Raw genomic sequence first — 12833 nt, 5'->3', positions numbered from 1 at the left:
ACAGTCTAAAGATGTGAGGGTTAGGTTGATTGGCCATGCTTAAAAATTGCCCCTTAGAATCCTGAGATGCGTAGGTTAGAGGGATTAGCGGGTAAATATGTAGGGATATGGGGGTAGGGCCTGGGTGGGATTGTGGTCAGTGCAGACTCGATGGGCCGAATAGCCTCTTTCTGCACTGTAGGGATTCTATGATTCTTCTATGAATATTTCACTATTCGTTCTTGCACCTGTAGAATGTTGGCTTGTGTAAAGTACCAGAACCTTATCTGTACCTTAGAAAACATGACGGTTTTGAGCCCTCTACAATGTAATGTATAATACTTTGAGAAGGTCTGTGAAATGATTGATGTTTTGCTTTTAAAATGATAGTAAATAATTATCTTCATAATGTGATGACAGATATCTGGTCAGGGATAGGAGGGAAGCTGGGTGGATAGGAAATCCGAAAGATTAGTCAGATAGCACAATAAAGTTATAAATCTTAAGTTGATTCAAAATCATCATCATTTGGTTTATGAATCACATAAATAAAACACCAAGAAAGTCCTAAGGATAATTTGGGAAATAACAATTTCCTTGCTTAGGGATGCTCCCGCTGTCTGCAGCAACTTGTCAGAAACACAGCGAGAACTGTAAGCACAGTTTCTGACACCTTTCCTGGCGGTTACAGTGGCAGAGTAAGCAGCTTGAGAAAATTCCTGGTCAAGGAGCTTGACAAATGCAATAAACAAAGTGCTAGGAAGTAGCAACATGCATCATTGGTTTGTTGTTCAAATGTCGGAATCTAATTAGGAGAACCCTTCCTTAGGGTGACCCTCAATCATAATCAAACTGGTTAGTGACATGTTTTTATGTATGGGTTAAGAAGCTGATGATTAATTGTACAAGCAATGTTTTGATCTCAAAGCTTAACTAAACTGAATAGTTATAGGGATAATTTTAAAATAAATTTAACATACACAATTCAGTAAACACTAGTCAGTTGTCTCTACATTGAGACCAAATGCATATAGAGTGATTACTTTCCAGATGACCTGTATTCAGTCCACAACCGTCTTGTCATTTTAATTCTTTTTCCCCCAGTCCCACTCTGATTTCTCTGTCCACAGCCTGCAACATTATACCAATGGACCTTAGCACAAGCTAGAAACAGCACCTCATCTTGTGATTAGGTGCTCTACAACCTTCTATACAAAGTGCTCCATTTTGGATCAGGAACCTTGTCCTTATTTCTTCAATTGGCCTTTGTTGACACTTGTTCTGCTATTGCTGTTTTCATCTCCTCGAGACCCAGCCATTGTTTCTTTACTTGTCGCATTTTATCTTATGCCATTTAAGCTTTTTGTCATTCGCTCTGTCTTGCCTTTCACCCTCCCATAAACCCTTCCTTCCGTTTTGGTCTTTCTGCCTTTCTCTGCCTGTGTACTTGCTTAAAACCTTCTGTGTTTCTAACTTGTTTTCAGTTCTGATGGAAGATCATTGACCTGAAACATTAACTCCATGGTCAAGAGCTTTCAAAGTTTTTAGGTGGCCAAATCACCACAACCTGTCCTGGTCCCTCCATGCTGACACTACAGTTAAGGAAGTCCACCACTGCCTCTACTTTCTCAAAATACTAAGGAAATTTGGCATGTCTGTTATGACTCTCACCAACTTCTGCAGATATACCATAGAAAGCATTCTTTCTGGTTGTATCACAGCTTAGTATGGCTCCTGCTCTGCCCGAGATCGCAAAAATCTACAAAGGGTTGTGAATGTAGTCCAATCCATCACCCAAACCAGCCTCCCATTGACACTGTCTACGCTTCCTGCTGCCTAGGAAAAGCAGCCAGCATAATTAAGGACCGCATGCACTCCAGACATATTCTCTTCCACCTTTTTCCTTCGGGAAAAAAATGCTCAAGTCTGAGGTCACGTACCAGTTGACTCAAGAGCAGCGTCTTTCCTGCTACCATCAGACTTTTGAATGGACCTCCTCGTATTAAGTTGATCTTTCTCTACGTGCTAGCTATGACTGTAACACTACATTCTGCACTCTCTCCTTTCCTTCTTTATGAACAGTATGCTTTGTCTGTACAGCACAAGAAACAAGACTTTTCACTGTATGTTAATATATGTGACAATAATAAATCAGATCAAATCTGTTTCCATCTCCACAGATGTTGCCTGATCTGAGTATTTCCAGTATCTTCTGATTTTGTTTTTTATTTCAGCATTCGCAGTATTTTGCTTTCAAGTAAATTTTATGAATCAGCTGCCAGCAATTTAGTGGCTAAAATTCATGAGGTAATGATGCCTGAATTTATGATTTATTTTTATAATGGGTAAATGCTCATTGGCAGTATAAGGTACTTCTGAGGTAGTTGAGTTTTCAGTTTTGATCCAGCTGCTACAAACTCGAAGGCAAATGTGAGTCAGTAGGTGAGTAGGGACACTGAATTCCAATTAGGATTAAAATGAGTGCAGGATCACTTTCATACGAACCTTTAGATCCAGAAAGAAATCCGTTGAAAAGGACTCAACCAACTAGTCTGTCTTTTGAATGGAGTGCATTTTATCTGCATGAGGCAGGCAGGTGCAGATACAATTTCAGATGCATTTTTGGTGGCCTCTTGCTTCCAAGTACACAGACTTGTCACCGGTCGATATGGCAACGGAGTGCCCCAACGTAACTGGTCTGTCAAATCCATTCTGGTAGAATACACAGGAATTCTGGAGCCAGCATCCGTTGCAAAAAACAGATATCAAGACATCCAGATATACAATTTGTCATGGCAGGTAATGGGTAGCACTGATTAAACAGTTAAATTGCCAGTTTTCTTGTAGCTATTTGGATAGTGACTGTGTTTGCCTGCTTTCAAATTGTATTTGCGAATTTGTACATTGTGTCATCTGGCTATCAGTCAGTCTCAGTACTTAGGTTGTAGCAGAATGTGAAGGAAGATTTCTTGTTAAGGGCATAAGAACTGGGAGCAGGAGTAGGCAATTCAGCCCCTCGAGCCTGCTTTGCCATTTAGTGCAATCATGGCTGATCTCATCTCATTCTCATCTCCACTTTCTTGCCTGTTCTCCATGACCCTGCAACCCATTGTTAATCAAAGGTCTGTCTATTTCTTCCTTAAATTACTCGTTGTCCTGGCGTCCACTGTTCTTTGTTCTTGTTCAAATCCAGTTACCTTAATGAAGTTTTGCCTCATTGGTAACCTTATATTTCATATTGTGCACCATTTTTATTGCAATATGATAATGATCATAAAATTAATCAAGCAGCAAAAAACTCATTGAAACTATTTTCATGCAAGTTGTACCACAAATTTTGGCAGGCAAGTGAGATTTGCTATCATAATGTTGTTGGATACTCTTGAAATGGTTTTCAATGTAATATTTAAAATATTTTTCGTCTACCTTGTAGCTTCAGAAAGCGACCTGCAGAACAAACGCTTGAAGCTGGATTATGAGGAAATCACTTTGTGTCTGAAAGAAGTGACTCTGGTTTGGGAGAAGATGCTCAACCTGCCTGCAAGACAAGCAGTTAAATTTGACATGGAGAATATTCATGCGGCCATGGGCCAAGGTGAGTGGCCAGAATGTGCCAGTTAACATATTAATGATAAAGGTAAAAAAAGTCCTTTATTTCGTTTATAATAATGAGGCTCCTATTGGAATTTGGTATCATTAAACAATTCCAATATAATTTAAGAATCATGGGGATATAAACTCTGAAGGGCCCTTCAGATTGAGGTGCTCCTTCCCACCCAAGATGGAGAAAAGCTTTTTTCTCTCTGTTTTTCATCTGACGTAAACGTGCCAGCCCTGAAAATTAAGGCCGGATGGGAAAAGGCTCTTAAGTGGCCACCTAAAGGCCTTAATAGGTGAAAGGGCAGCATCTCCCCCCCCCACCCCATGCCCACAATCCTGATGCCCTGCCCACCCAAGCATGTAATTCTGTCGGCTGTGGGTGGGCAGCTTTCCGGGGCGGATTCCATCCATTCAGTACAAACAGGCGCTGGAGTGTGGGAACTAGGGGATTTTCACAGTAATTTCGTTACAATATTAATGTAAGCGTACTTGTGACGCTAATAAAGTAAAACAAAAACTTCAAGGATCTGTGGACCTGAGCTCCTCTCTTCCTTTACTTCTCAGTATCCTACCATTTATTGTGTATTCTTTTGTTAGCTTCCCCATGTGTACTCCCTCGCGCACCATTCTGCCTCAACCTCAGATAGGCACACGCTTCTGAATCAGGGTCATCATTTTCCATTTCAGCGAGGATCCACTCAGGTGGACAGTTTCAGTTTAAAAAATTACAGAGCACTGACTTCACGAGAACCATGAAAGGATGCAGCATAATTCATGTGTTTTGATGGATTCTGTTTCATCACATCAGTGCTTTCCACTTAACTGAAAATGTGTGTGGATGTTAACTATGACAGGAGACAGTTTGATTCTAATGCCATCTGTGGCCAAATAGCTTATTGGCAATCACTGCCTAAAGAGTGATCACAAAAAAGGTGCTGGAGGACTGCCAGTGCCTATAGAATTGTTTGAAATTGCCTATAGAGGACTGCCGATGCCTATAGAATTGTTCGAGATATGGAGGGGAGGTCCGCATGTTATCAGTTTTGTTATCTGTTTCTATGGCTTTAGGTTAATTGGGTGGGGAGCATTGAAAGTCAGAAGTAAAGTGGTCAAAGCTGCATTGAATCAAAATTGTTTTGCATCCTGTTCTAGTTTAACATTGTAGCAATTATCCTTTGCAGTTTCTTATCATCCTTTTAGGAGAACGTGTCTGCAGCCACAGCGCTCCCATATAACAGGTGCCCCATTTTTGCGCTTTAATGAAATTACTCAAAAGTCTTGTTGTGAAAACTAGTTTTATTCAAATCATCCACTGCACTAACCAACAGCACATTACTACCTCAATGATTATAGCAAACAGGAATCTAAATCTATGTGCAATTGTTTACCCCTTGATATGATACAATTCTTAAAAAGCCCATCTTAACAGATACTCACCAGGTTTCTTAAGAACAGACTTTTTCTTTGAGTTCTTGCTGCGTTGAACAATGGCAGCAGTGAAAGTGAAGACAATTGCAGTCAACAGAAAATGTGAATGCCAGCTTAACTGGCTCTTTGTTTCAACCTCTCATTTCCTATCCTGATGGCTGGTGGAGCACACACAAGTGCCACAATCGTTCCACTTAGTTGTCTGAAACTAGGAAAACATAAAATATATTGTTTTAGTTCTACAGCTGCTTATATGTTAGCATGTTCTGTCAGAATTTCATTTTCTTCTATTCACTCAGCCTTCTGCTATTGTAGGAGTGGCAGTGCTGTTCAGGAGAAACAACAGAGGACCAGTTAATCAGGCTGGCAGCAGCCAGGTCCTTTACCTGAAACCCCTTCTCCTTTTGGCACACTGATCCTGTTGTAAGATGGGTGATTCAACTGGCAACAGCAAAGCTGGGAATGCATAAAGAAGGTTTTGGAATATAAGTGAGACAAATTCAGGATTCCTTCAAAAGCGTGCGTGCATTTATAAAATACTAACAGCTAGGACTCAAAGACAAATCAAGCTTTAACAGTTCATGAAATTCTAGGTGGGTGTATGTGGTCTTCAAAGTGAAGATCGTAACAGAGCACTTTGACTTTCTTAATTATCAGATCATGAAGATGGTGCTTTATTCTGAGGTGCTGGCAATCCTGCCATACCTTACCCAAGTGGTCAGGAAGTATTGGGAAACTAATTGGAGATGTAGGAACATCTTTCCAACATCAACATGTGTGCAGTGCTGATAGAGACAGCTGAAAAATGATCGACAATGGTTTTCTTTCAGCTTAGGAACCCATTTTCATGTCTTCACCTCTGCCCTGGCTTGTAACTTAACGCACCATAAGGGAAGAAACCTCAGTCGGATATTTTCGTTCAGAATCATGTAGTTCCACTGAGTTTACTCAGAGATTTTAAAAATAAATACTTCAGCAATTATTGTGGAGTCTCAATCTATTAAGACTACTGCGAAACAGTTGATTTTCGTTTAAACAGCAAGCTGTTGCGCCTTGTCACGACGTGCAAAAATCAATTCCGTTGTTCAGCACCCACACATGAGGCTGGATTTTATGCCTTGCTGTGGTCTCCAACCATGGTGGCTAAAAACTCACAGGCTAATCCGCCCATCGTAGTGATGACAGTTTAACACTGGGAGCATAATTAATTGCTTTAAGGTGAGACTTCTGCCGCTAAGTGGGAGGAAGGCCTGCTTTGGAGAGCAGGCTGGCATCTCTTGTAATCTCAACAGTGACTTGTGGGAACGGCAGCTGCTGTTGGGACAACAGGCAGTGCCAATGAGGATGAACCCCAACGTGGCATTTAAGGGGCAACTAGACAAATACATGAATAGGATGGGAATGGAAAAATATGGATTCTAACTTTTTATTTCTAGTGTAAAGTCGCGAGTATCGGCGGTTTTTTTTAAAATTAGTTAGAAGCCGGAAGTCGTCACTAGGACGCTTACCGGTAGTTGTTTTTTTTTTCTTGGGTCCCTGACCCTATAAATTAGTAAAAAGTCTGACAACACCAGGTTTTAGTCCAACCTATTTATTTGATAATATTCTCACAAGCTTTCGAGGGGTTACCCTCTTCGTCAGGTGAATGGAGAGTTCTGGCCTCAGACAGAGCATATAAAGCACAGACAGTTTAGAGATTACTGATTAAAATGCGAATCCTTACACCTAACCTGCTGTTCAAGACCTGAAGTGGCTGACAATGTGAGTGGTAGGAGCACTGATCACAGTTTAAAGACATGTGTATTGTCTCCAGACAGTACAGTAAGTGAGGTTTTGCAAACCCAGGCAAGTCACGGGGGTTACAGATAGTGCGACATGAACCCAAGATCCCTGTTGAGACCGTCCTCATGTGTGCGGAACTTGGCTATCAGTCTCTGCTCAGCGACTCTGTGCTGTCGTGTGTTGTGAAGGCCGCCTTGGAGAATGCTTACCCGAAGGTCAGAGGCTGAATGCCCGTGACCATTATTAGAGCAGAGGGGATACCCGATCCTCTACACTGGTAGAGAATCCCACCCTCCCACCTCCTCTAACCTAATTATAAGTGAGTGGGAAGTTTTTTTTTCTTTTCTCTTGTTTTTTTTCTGCTGGAAATTGTTTCAGGGATGGCAGTTCAGGCAGTAAGCTGCATCTCATGTGGGATGTATGTGGTGAGGGACTCCAGTAGTGTTTCTGGTGATTTTACTTGTAGGAAGTGTGTTCGATTGCATCTTCTGGAGGAGCGTGTAAAGGAGCTGGAGGTGGAATTAGAGGAACTCCACATAATTCGGGAGGCGGAAGCGGACATCGATAGGAGTTATAAGGAGATAGTCACTCCTAGAAATGAGTCTTGGGTAAATGCCAGGAAGAGGGGAAAGAAGCAGTTGGGGGGACAATCCCCTGGGGCTGTTCCCCTCCAAAATAGGTTTTCGGTCCTGGAGGCTACAGTTGAGGAGGAATCAACTGGGGATAGCCAAAGGGAGCAGGTCTCTGGGGGTGAGCCTATTGTGAAAGCTCAGGTGGTTAGGGGATGTAAAAGATTGGGCCTAGTGATTGGGGACTCCACAGTTAGAGGGACAGATAGGAGAGTTGGAGGTAATGGGAGGGACTCAGGGCTGGTGTGTTGCCTACCAGGGGCTGGGGTCTGGGATGTATCGGAAAGGGTATTCAGGACTCTTAGGGGAGAGGGATATCAACCCCAAGTTATAGTTCATGTGGGGACGCATGACATAGGGAGGTTAAGGGAAGGGGATATTAAGCAGAGATTTATGGAATTGGGGTGGAAACTAAAGGCCAAGTCAGAAAGAGTGGTTATCTCCGGACTCTTGCCTGTGCCACAGGATAGTTTAGAGAGGAATAGGGAGAGGGAAAGTTTGAACTCGTGGCTGAGGGGATGGTGCAGGAGGGAGGGGTTCAGGTACTTGAGCAATTGGGGCTCATTCTGGGGAAGGTGGGACCTCTATAAGAGGGATGGTCTACACCTGAACCAGAGGGGAATCAATATCCTGGGGGGTAAATTTGCTAAGGCTATGCAGGGAGGTTTAAACTGATTCGGAGGGGGGGTGGGATCCTGAGTAGAGGGGTTGAAAGTGAGGGGGGCATAGATGGGGACTGCAATGCACGGCATCGCAGGGGTGGGGCGGAGCAGGTTTTGAAATGCGTATACTTTAATGCGAGGAGTATTCGCAATAAAGTAGATGAACTTGCAGTGTGGATCAGTACCTGGGACTTTGATGTTGTGGCCATTTCAGAGACGTGGATAGAGCAGGGTCAGGAATGGATGTTGCAGGTCCCGGGGTTCAAATGCTTTAGTCGGAGTAGAGAAGGAGGTAGAAGGGGGGGAGGGGTAGCATTATTAGTCAAGGACTGTATCACAGTGTCGGAGAGGAAGTTTGATGAGGACTTGTCTGTTGAGGTAGTATGGGCGGAGATTAGAAATAGGAGAGGAGAGGTCACCCTGTTGGGAGTCTTTTATAGACCTTCTAAAAGTTCTAGAGAGGTTGAGGAAAGGATTGCGGAGACGATCCTGGTTAGGAGTGAAAGTAATAGGGTAATTGTTATGGGGGACTTTAACTTTACTAATATTGATTGGAATTGTTATAGCTCTAGCTCATTAGAGGGGGCAGTGTTTGTACAAAGTGTGCAGGAAGGTTTTTTGACTCAGTATGTAGATAGGCCAACTAGAGGTGAGGCTATATTGGATTTGGTGCTGGGAAATGAGCCAGACCAGGTGCTGGACTTGGAAGTTGGTGTGCATTTTGGTGATAGTGACCACAATTCGGTTACGTTCACCTTAGTGATGGAAAGGGATAGGCATGAACCTTGGGTCAGTAGTTTTAGCTGGGGGAAGGGTAATTATGAGGCTATTAGGAGAGAATTAGGAAGCATAGGTTGGACTAGGAGACTGCAGGGACTGGGAACGTCCGAAATGTGGAGTTTTTTCAAGGAGCAGCTACTGCGAGTCCTTGATAGGTATGTCCCTGTCAGGCAAGGAGGAATTGGTAGAGCTAGGGAACCGTGGTGCACTAAAAAAAGTTGATTCGTTGGTTAAAAAGAAAAAGGAGGCTTATGTCCGGATGAGACTTAAGGGCTCAGGTAGTGCACTAGAAAGCTTTAGATTGGCTAGGAGGGAGTTGAAGAGTGAATTAAGAAGGGCTAAAAGAGGACATGAGAAGACTTTGGCTGATAGGATTAAGGAGAATCCTAAGGCGTTCTATAGGTATGTTAAGAACAGAAGGTTGGTTAGGGCAAGATTAGGGCCAGTTACAGACAGCAGAGGGAAGTTGTGTGTGGAACCGGAAGAGATTGGAGAGGCATTGAACCAATATTTCTCTTCGGTGTTCACGCAGGGGGACATGAATGTAGCTGAGGAGAACACTGGGTTGCAGGGGTGTAAACTAGACAGTATTGCAGTTGATAAGGGGGATGTGCTGGATATTCTTGAGGGTTTGAAAATAGATAAGTCCCCTGGTCCGGACGGGATCTACCCTAGGATTCTCTGGGAGGCAAGAGAGGTGATTGCAGAGCCTCTGGCTCTGATCTTCAGGTCGTCGTTGGTCTCAGGTATAGTACCGGAAGATTGGAGGATAGTGAATGTTGTCCCATTGTTTAAGAAGGGGAACAGAGATTTCCCCGGGAATTATAGACCGGTGAGTCTTACTTCTGTTGTGGGCAAGGTTTTAGAAAAAATTATTAGGGATAGGATTTATAGTTATTTGGAGAGTAATGAATTGATTGGAGACAGTCAGCATGGTTTTGTAGCGGGTAGGTCGTGCCTTACTAACCTTATTGAGTTTTTTGAGAAAGTGACCAAAGAGGTGGATGGGGGAAAGGCAGTTGACGTGGTATATATGGATTTTAGTAAGGCGTTTGATAAGGTTCACCATGGTAGGCTTCTGCAGAAAATGCAGATGTATGAGATTGAGGGTAATCTAGGAAATTGGATCAGGAATTGGCTAGCAGATAGGAGACAGAGGGTGGTGGTTGATGGTAAATATTCGTCATGGAGTTCAGTTATGAGTGGTGTGCCTCAGGGATCTGTTTTGGGGCCACTGCTGTTTGTAATTTTTATTAATGATCTGGATGAGGGTATAGTTGGGTGGATTAGTAAATTTGCTGATGACACCAAAGTCGGAGGTGTGGTAGATTGTGAGGAAGGGTGTCGTAGTTTGCAAGGTGACTTAGGTAGGTTGCAGAGCTGGGCCGAGAGGTGGCGGATGGAGTTTAATGCGGAGAAGTGTGAGGTAATTCACTTTGGTAGGAATAACAGATGTGTCAAGTATAGGGCTAACGGGAGGACTCTGAATAGTGTGGATGAACAGAGGGATCTAGGTGTATGTGTACATAGATCCCTGAAAGTAGGGAATCAAGTAGATAAGGTTGTTAAGAAGGCATACGGTGTCTTGGCGTTTATTGGTAGGGGGATTGAATTTAGGAGTCGCAGCGTCATGTTGCAACTGTACACAACTCTGGTGCGGCCGCACTTGGAGTATTGTGTGCAGTTCTGGTCCCCACATTATAGGAAGGATGTGGAGGCTTTGGAGAGGGTGCAGAGGAGGTTTACCAGGATGTTGCCTGGTATGGAGGGGAGGTCCTATGAGGAGAGACTGAGGGATTTGGGGTTGTTTTCGCTAGAAAGAAGGCGGCTAAGAGGGGATCTTATTGAAACATATAAGATGATTAGAGGTTTAGATAGGGTGGATAGTGATAGCCTTTTTCCTCTGATGGAGAAAGCTAGCACGAGGGGGCATGGCTTTAAATTAAGGGGGGGTAGTTATAGGACGGATGTCAGGGGTAAGTTCTTTACCCAGAGGGTGGTGAGGGATTGGAATGCCCTGCCTGCTGCAGTTGTAAATGCACCTAGTTTGGGGGTGTTTAAGAGATCCGTGGATAGGTTTATGGATGAAAAGGGATTGGTTTAGGTTAGAGGGTCATTGTTTTTTAACTGGTCGGCGCAACATCGTGGGCCGAAGGGCCTGTTCTGTGCTGTAATGTTCTATATGGTTTTAGTTTATGCAGACTTTAGTTTGTGTATGATCAGCACAGACTTGGAGGTCCAAAGGGCCTGCTCCTGTGCTGTACTTTTTTTTTGCAAGGTAAGTTGAAATATTGTTGAGGCCCAGCTGGCAAGTCCTGATGAAGAGATGGGGGACTGGGTTTAATAGGCCAGGGTGAGATGAGGTAAAGGGGAAGGCTGACCTTTCCAGGAGGGGAGGAAGGCCCAGGAGATGTGCAAAATCTGGCCCGAGCTCAACCCCAGCCCACAAGTTAATTGTGCTGGGCCACCTACACTGTGGTGGGTAAAATAGAGGCGGGGGCAGGATAAAGCTCAGAAGAGGCCATTAATTCGTCACTTAACTGCCTAAAAATGCCCAAGGATGGATGGGGGTAGACAGGCCACCAAAATATCCACCACTCTCCCTGGAAAATTTGAGATGGGTTGGGGTGGCTAGGAAGGCAGCAGGCAGACAATGTACTGGATTTTATGAGACCCCCTAGCATCCCCCCCCCCCCCAAAACCCCGCAATGCATCCAAACCCTGTCAGCAAAGCAACGTAGAATCCAGCCCATGATAAGGGAAGACTGACGGTGTTCAACATACAGGATTACAATTGCTGATGGGAGTTTGAAGTGTATGTTTATTGTGGGGGACTGGTTAGAGTGGAGGTGATGGCGAAATAAGGGTAGTGAATACTTTGTGTTACCGGATCTGGCAGTCTCATGGTGTTTAATTACATTGATTTCCAACAGCAAAGCAAAAGTTTTTGTTTATTACGCCCCCATTTCAACAACATTCTTCCGCACATGTAGGGTGTGAACCCAGTACTAGTCTGTGTGGTTGCTATTTATCATCTACAATATCTTAAATATGTTATCGCCCTTTGTACGTGATGTGCGAAACAAGTTGCAAGTGTTTTAAAGGAGTTGTTAGGTGCTGTGTAATTCTTAATTTAATGTGTATTTAAATTGGGACAACAGCCATGGAGTAACCATCAAGTGGACACTAGTTGCTGGTCAAACTTTTTATTGATATGAAAGGGACCACCAATAGAAGAGTGCTTTTTATTTATTTAAAGCTTTATTCATTATGGAAGAAGGGATGTAATTCAGGAGAATTCAAATGGAATGATTTCACAGTATGCACGAATCTCATACCACCTCGGAGGCTATTGCAGCAATTACTGTACATGGATTCAACAACGACCAGCAACATCAACTTGCATTTATGTAGCATCTTTAACATAGTAAAGAGTGCCTCTGTTATCAAACAAAACTTGACACAATTTGACAAATTTGTCACATAAGGAGATATTTAGATCATTGGTCTCAGAGATTGACCATCAGGTGGAGCTTAAAGTAACATGGAGGTTTGGGGATGGAATTTCAGGCCTTGCAGCCAAAGAGCTGAAGGCACTGCTGTCAGTGGTGGAACCATTAAAACTGGGATTTGTCGGAGGCTAGAACTAGAGCAAGGGGGGCAAATATCTTAAGGATGCTGAGGGAGATTGGAGAGAGACAGAGGCAAGGCCACAGAGGGCTTTGAAAACATGCATTCCTGCAAAGAAAGAGGATTGTGGGATGTGCTATGAGGATGGGGTTGCTTTAACCAAAATAAAAATAAATCCTTTTTTCCTTTTTGCTAATTCAGATGTCTTTTCTTAGATCTAATTGATATCTTGCAGCTTAATTTCTAATTGAAAGTGGGAATTATAAAGCTGTGGCGACAAGTGTGTCGCAGCAGTAGGCAGCAGCAACGCTGAAACTTGTTGCGCACATGGTTAGTAAGTTGA

At 43.3% G+C, this 12833-nt stretch overlaps 1 protein-coding gene across 6 annotated transcripts in view; it reads left to right on the top strand.

Moving 5' to 3' along the window:
- Positions 1-12833, top strand: part of tbc1d1 (TBC1 (tre-2/USP6, BUB2, cdc16) domain family, member 1) — a 230805-nt gene that overhangs the window by 173523 nt on the left and 44449 nt on the right. For all 6 annotated transcript variants that reach the window (XM_080188934.1, XM_080188925.1, XM_080188916.1 and 3 more), the window contains one exon: positions 3413-3574. In XM_080188934.1, coding sequence (XP_080045060.1) covers positions 3413-3574 — 162 coding nt within the window. The remainder of the gene's footprint in view (positions 1-3412; positions 3575-12833) is intronic.

This window comes from Carcharhinus amblyrhynchos, chromosome 1 (genome assembly GCF_965287045.1).
Source record: "Carcharhinus amblyrhynchos chromosome 1, sCarAmb.v2.hapA, whole genome shotgun sequence".
Lineage (NCBI taxonomy): Eukaryota > Metazoa > Chordata > Chondrichthyes > Carcharhiniformes > Carcharhinidae > Carcharhinus > Carcharhinus amblyrhynchos.
Note: the sequence above shows the minus strand (reverse complement) of the source record. Positions and strands in the feature narration are given on the sequence as shown.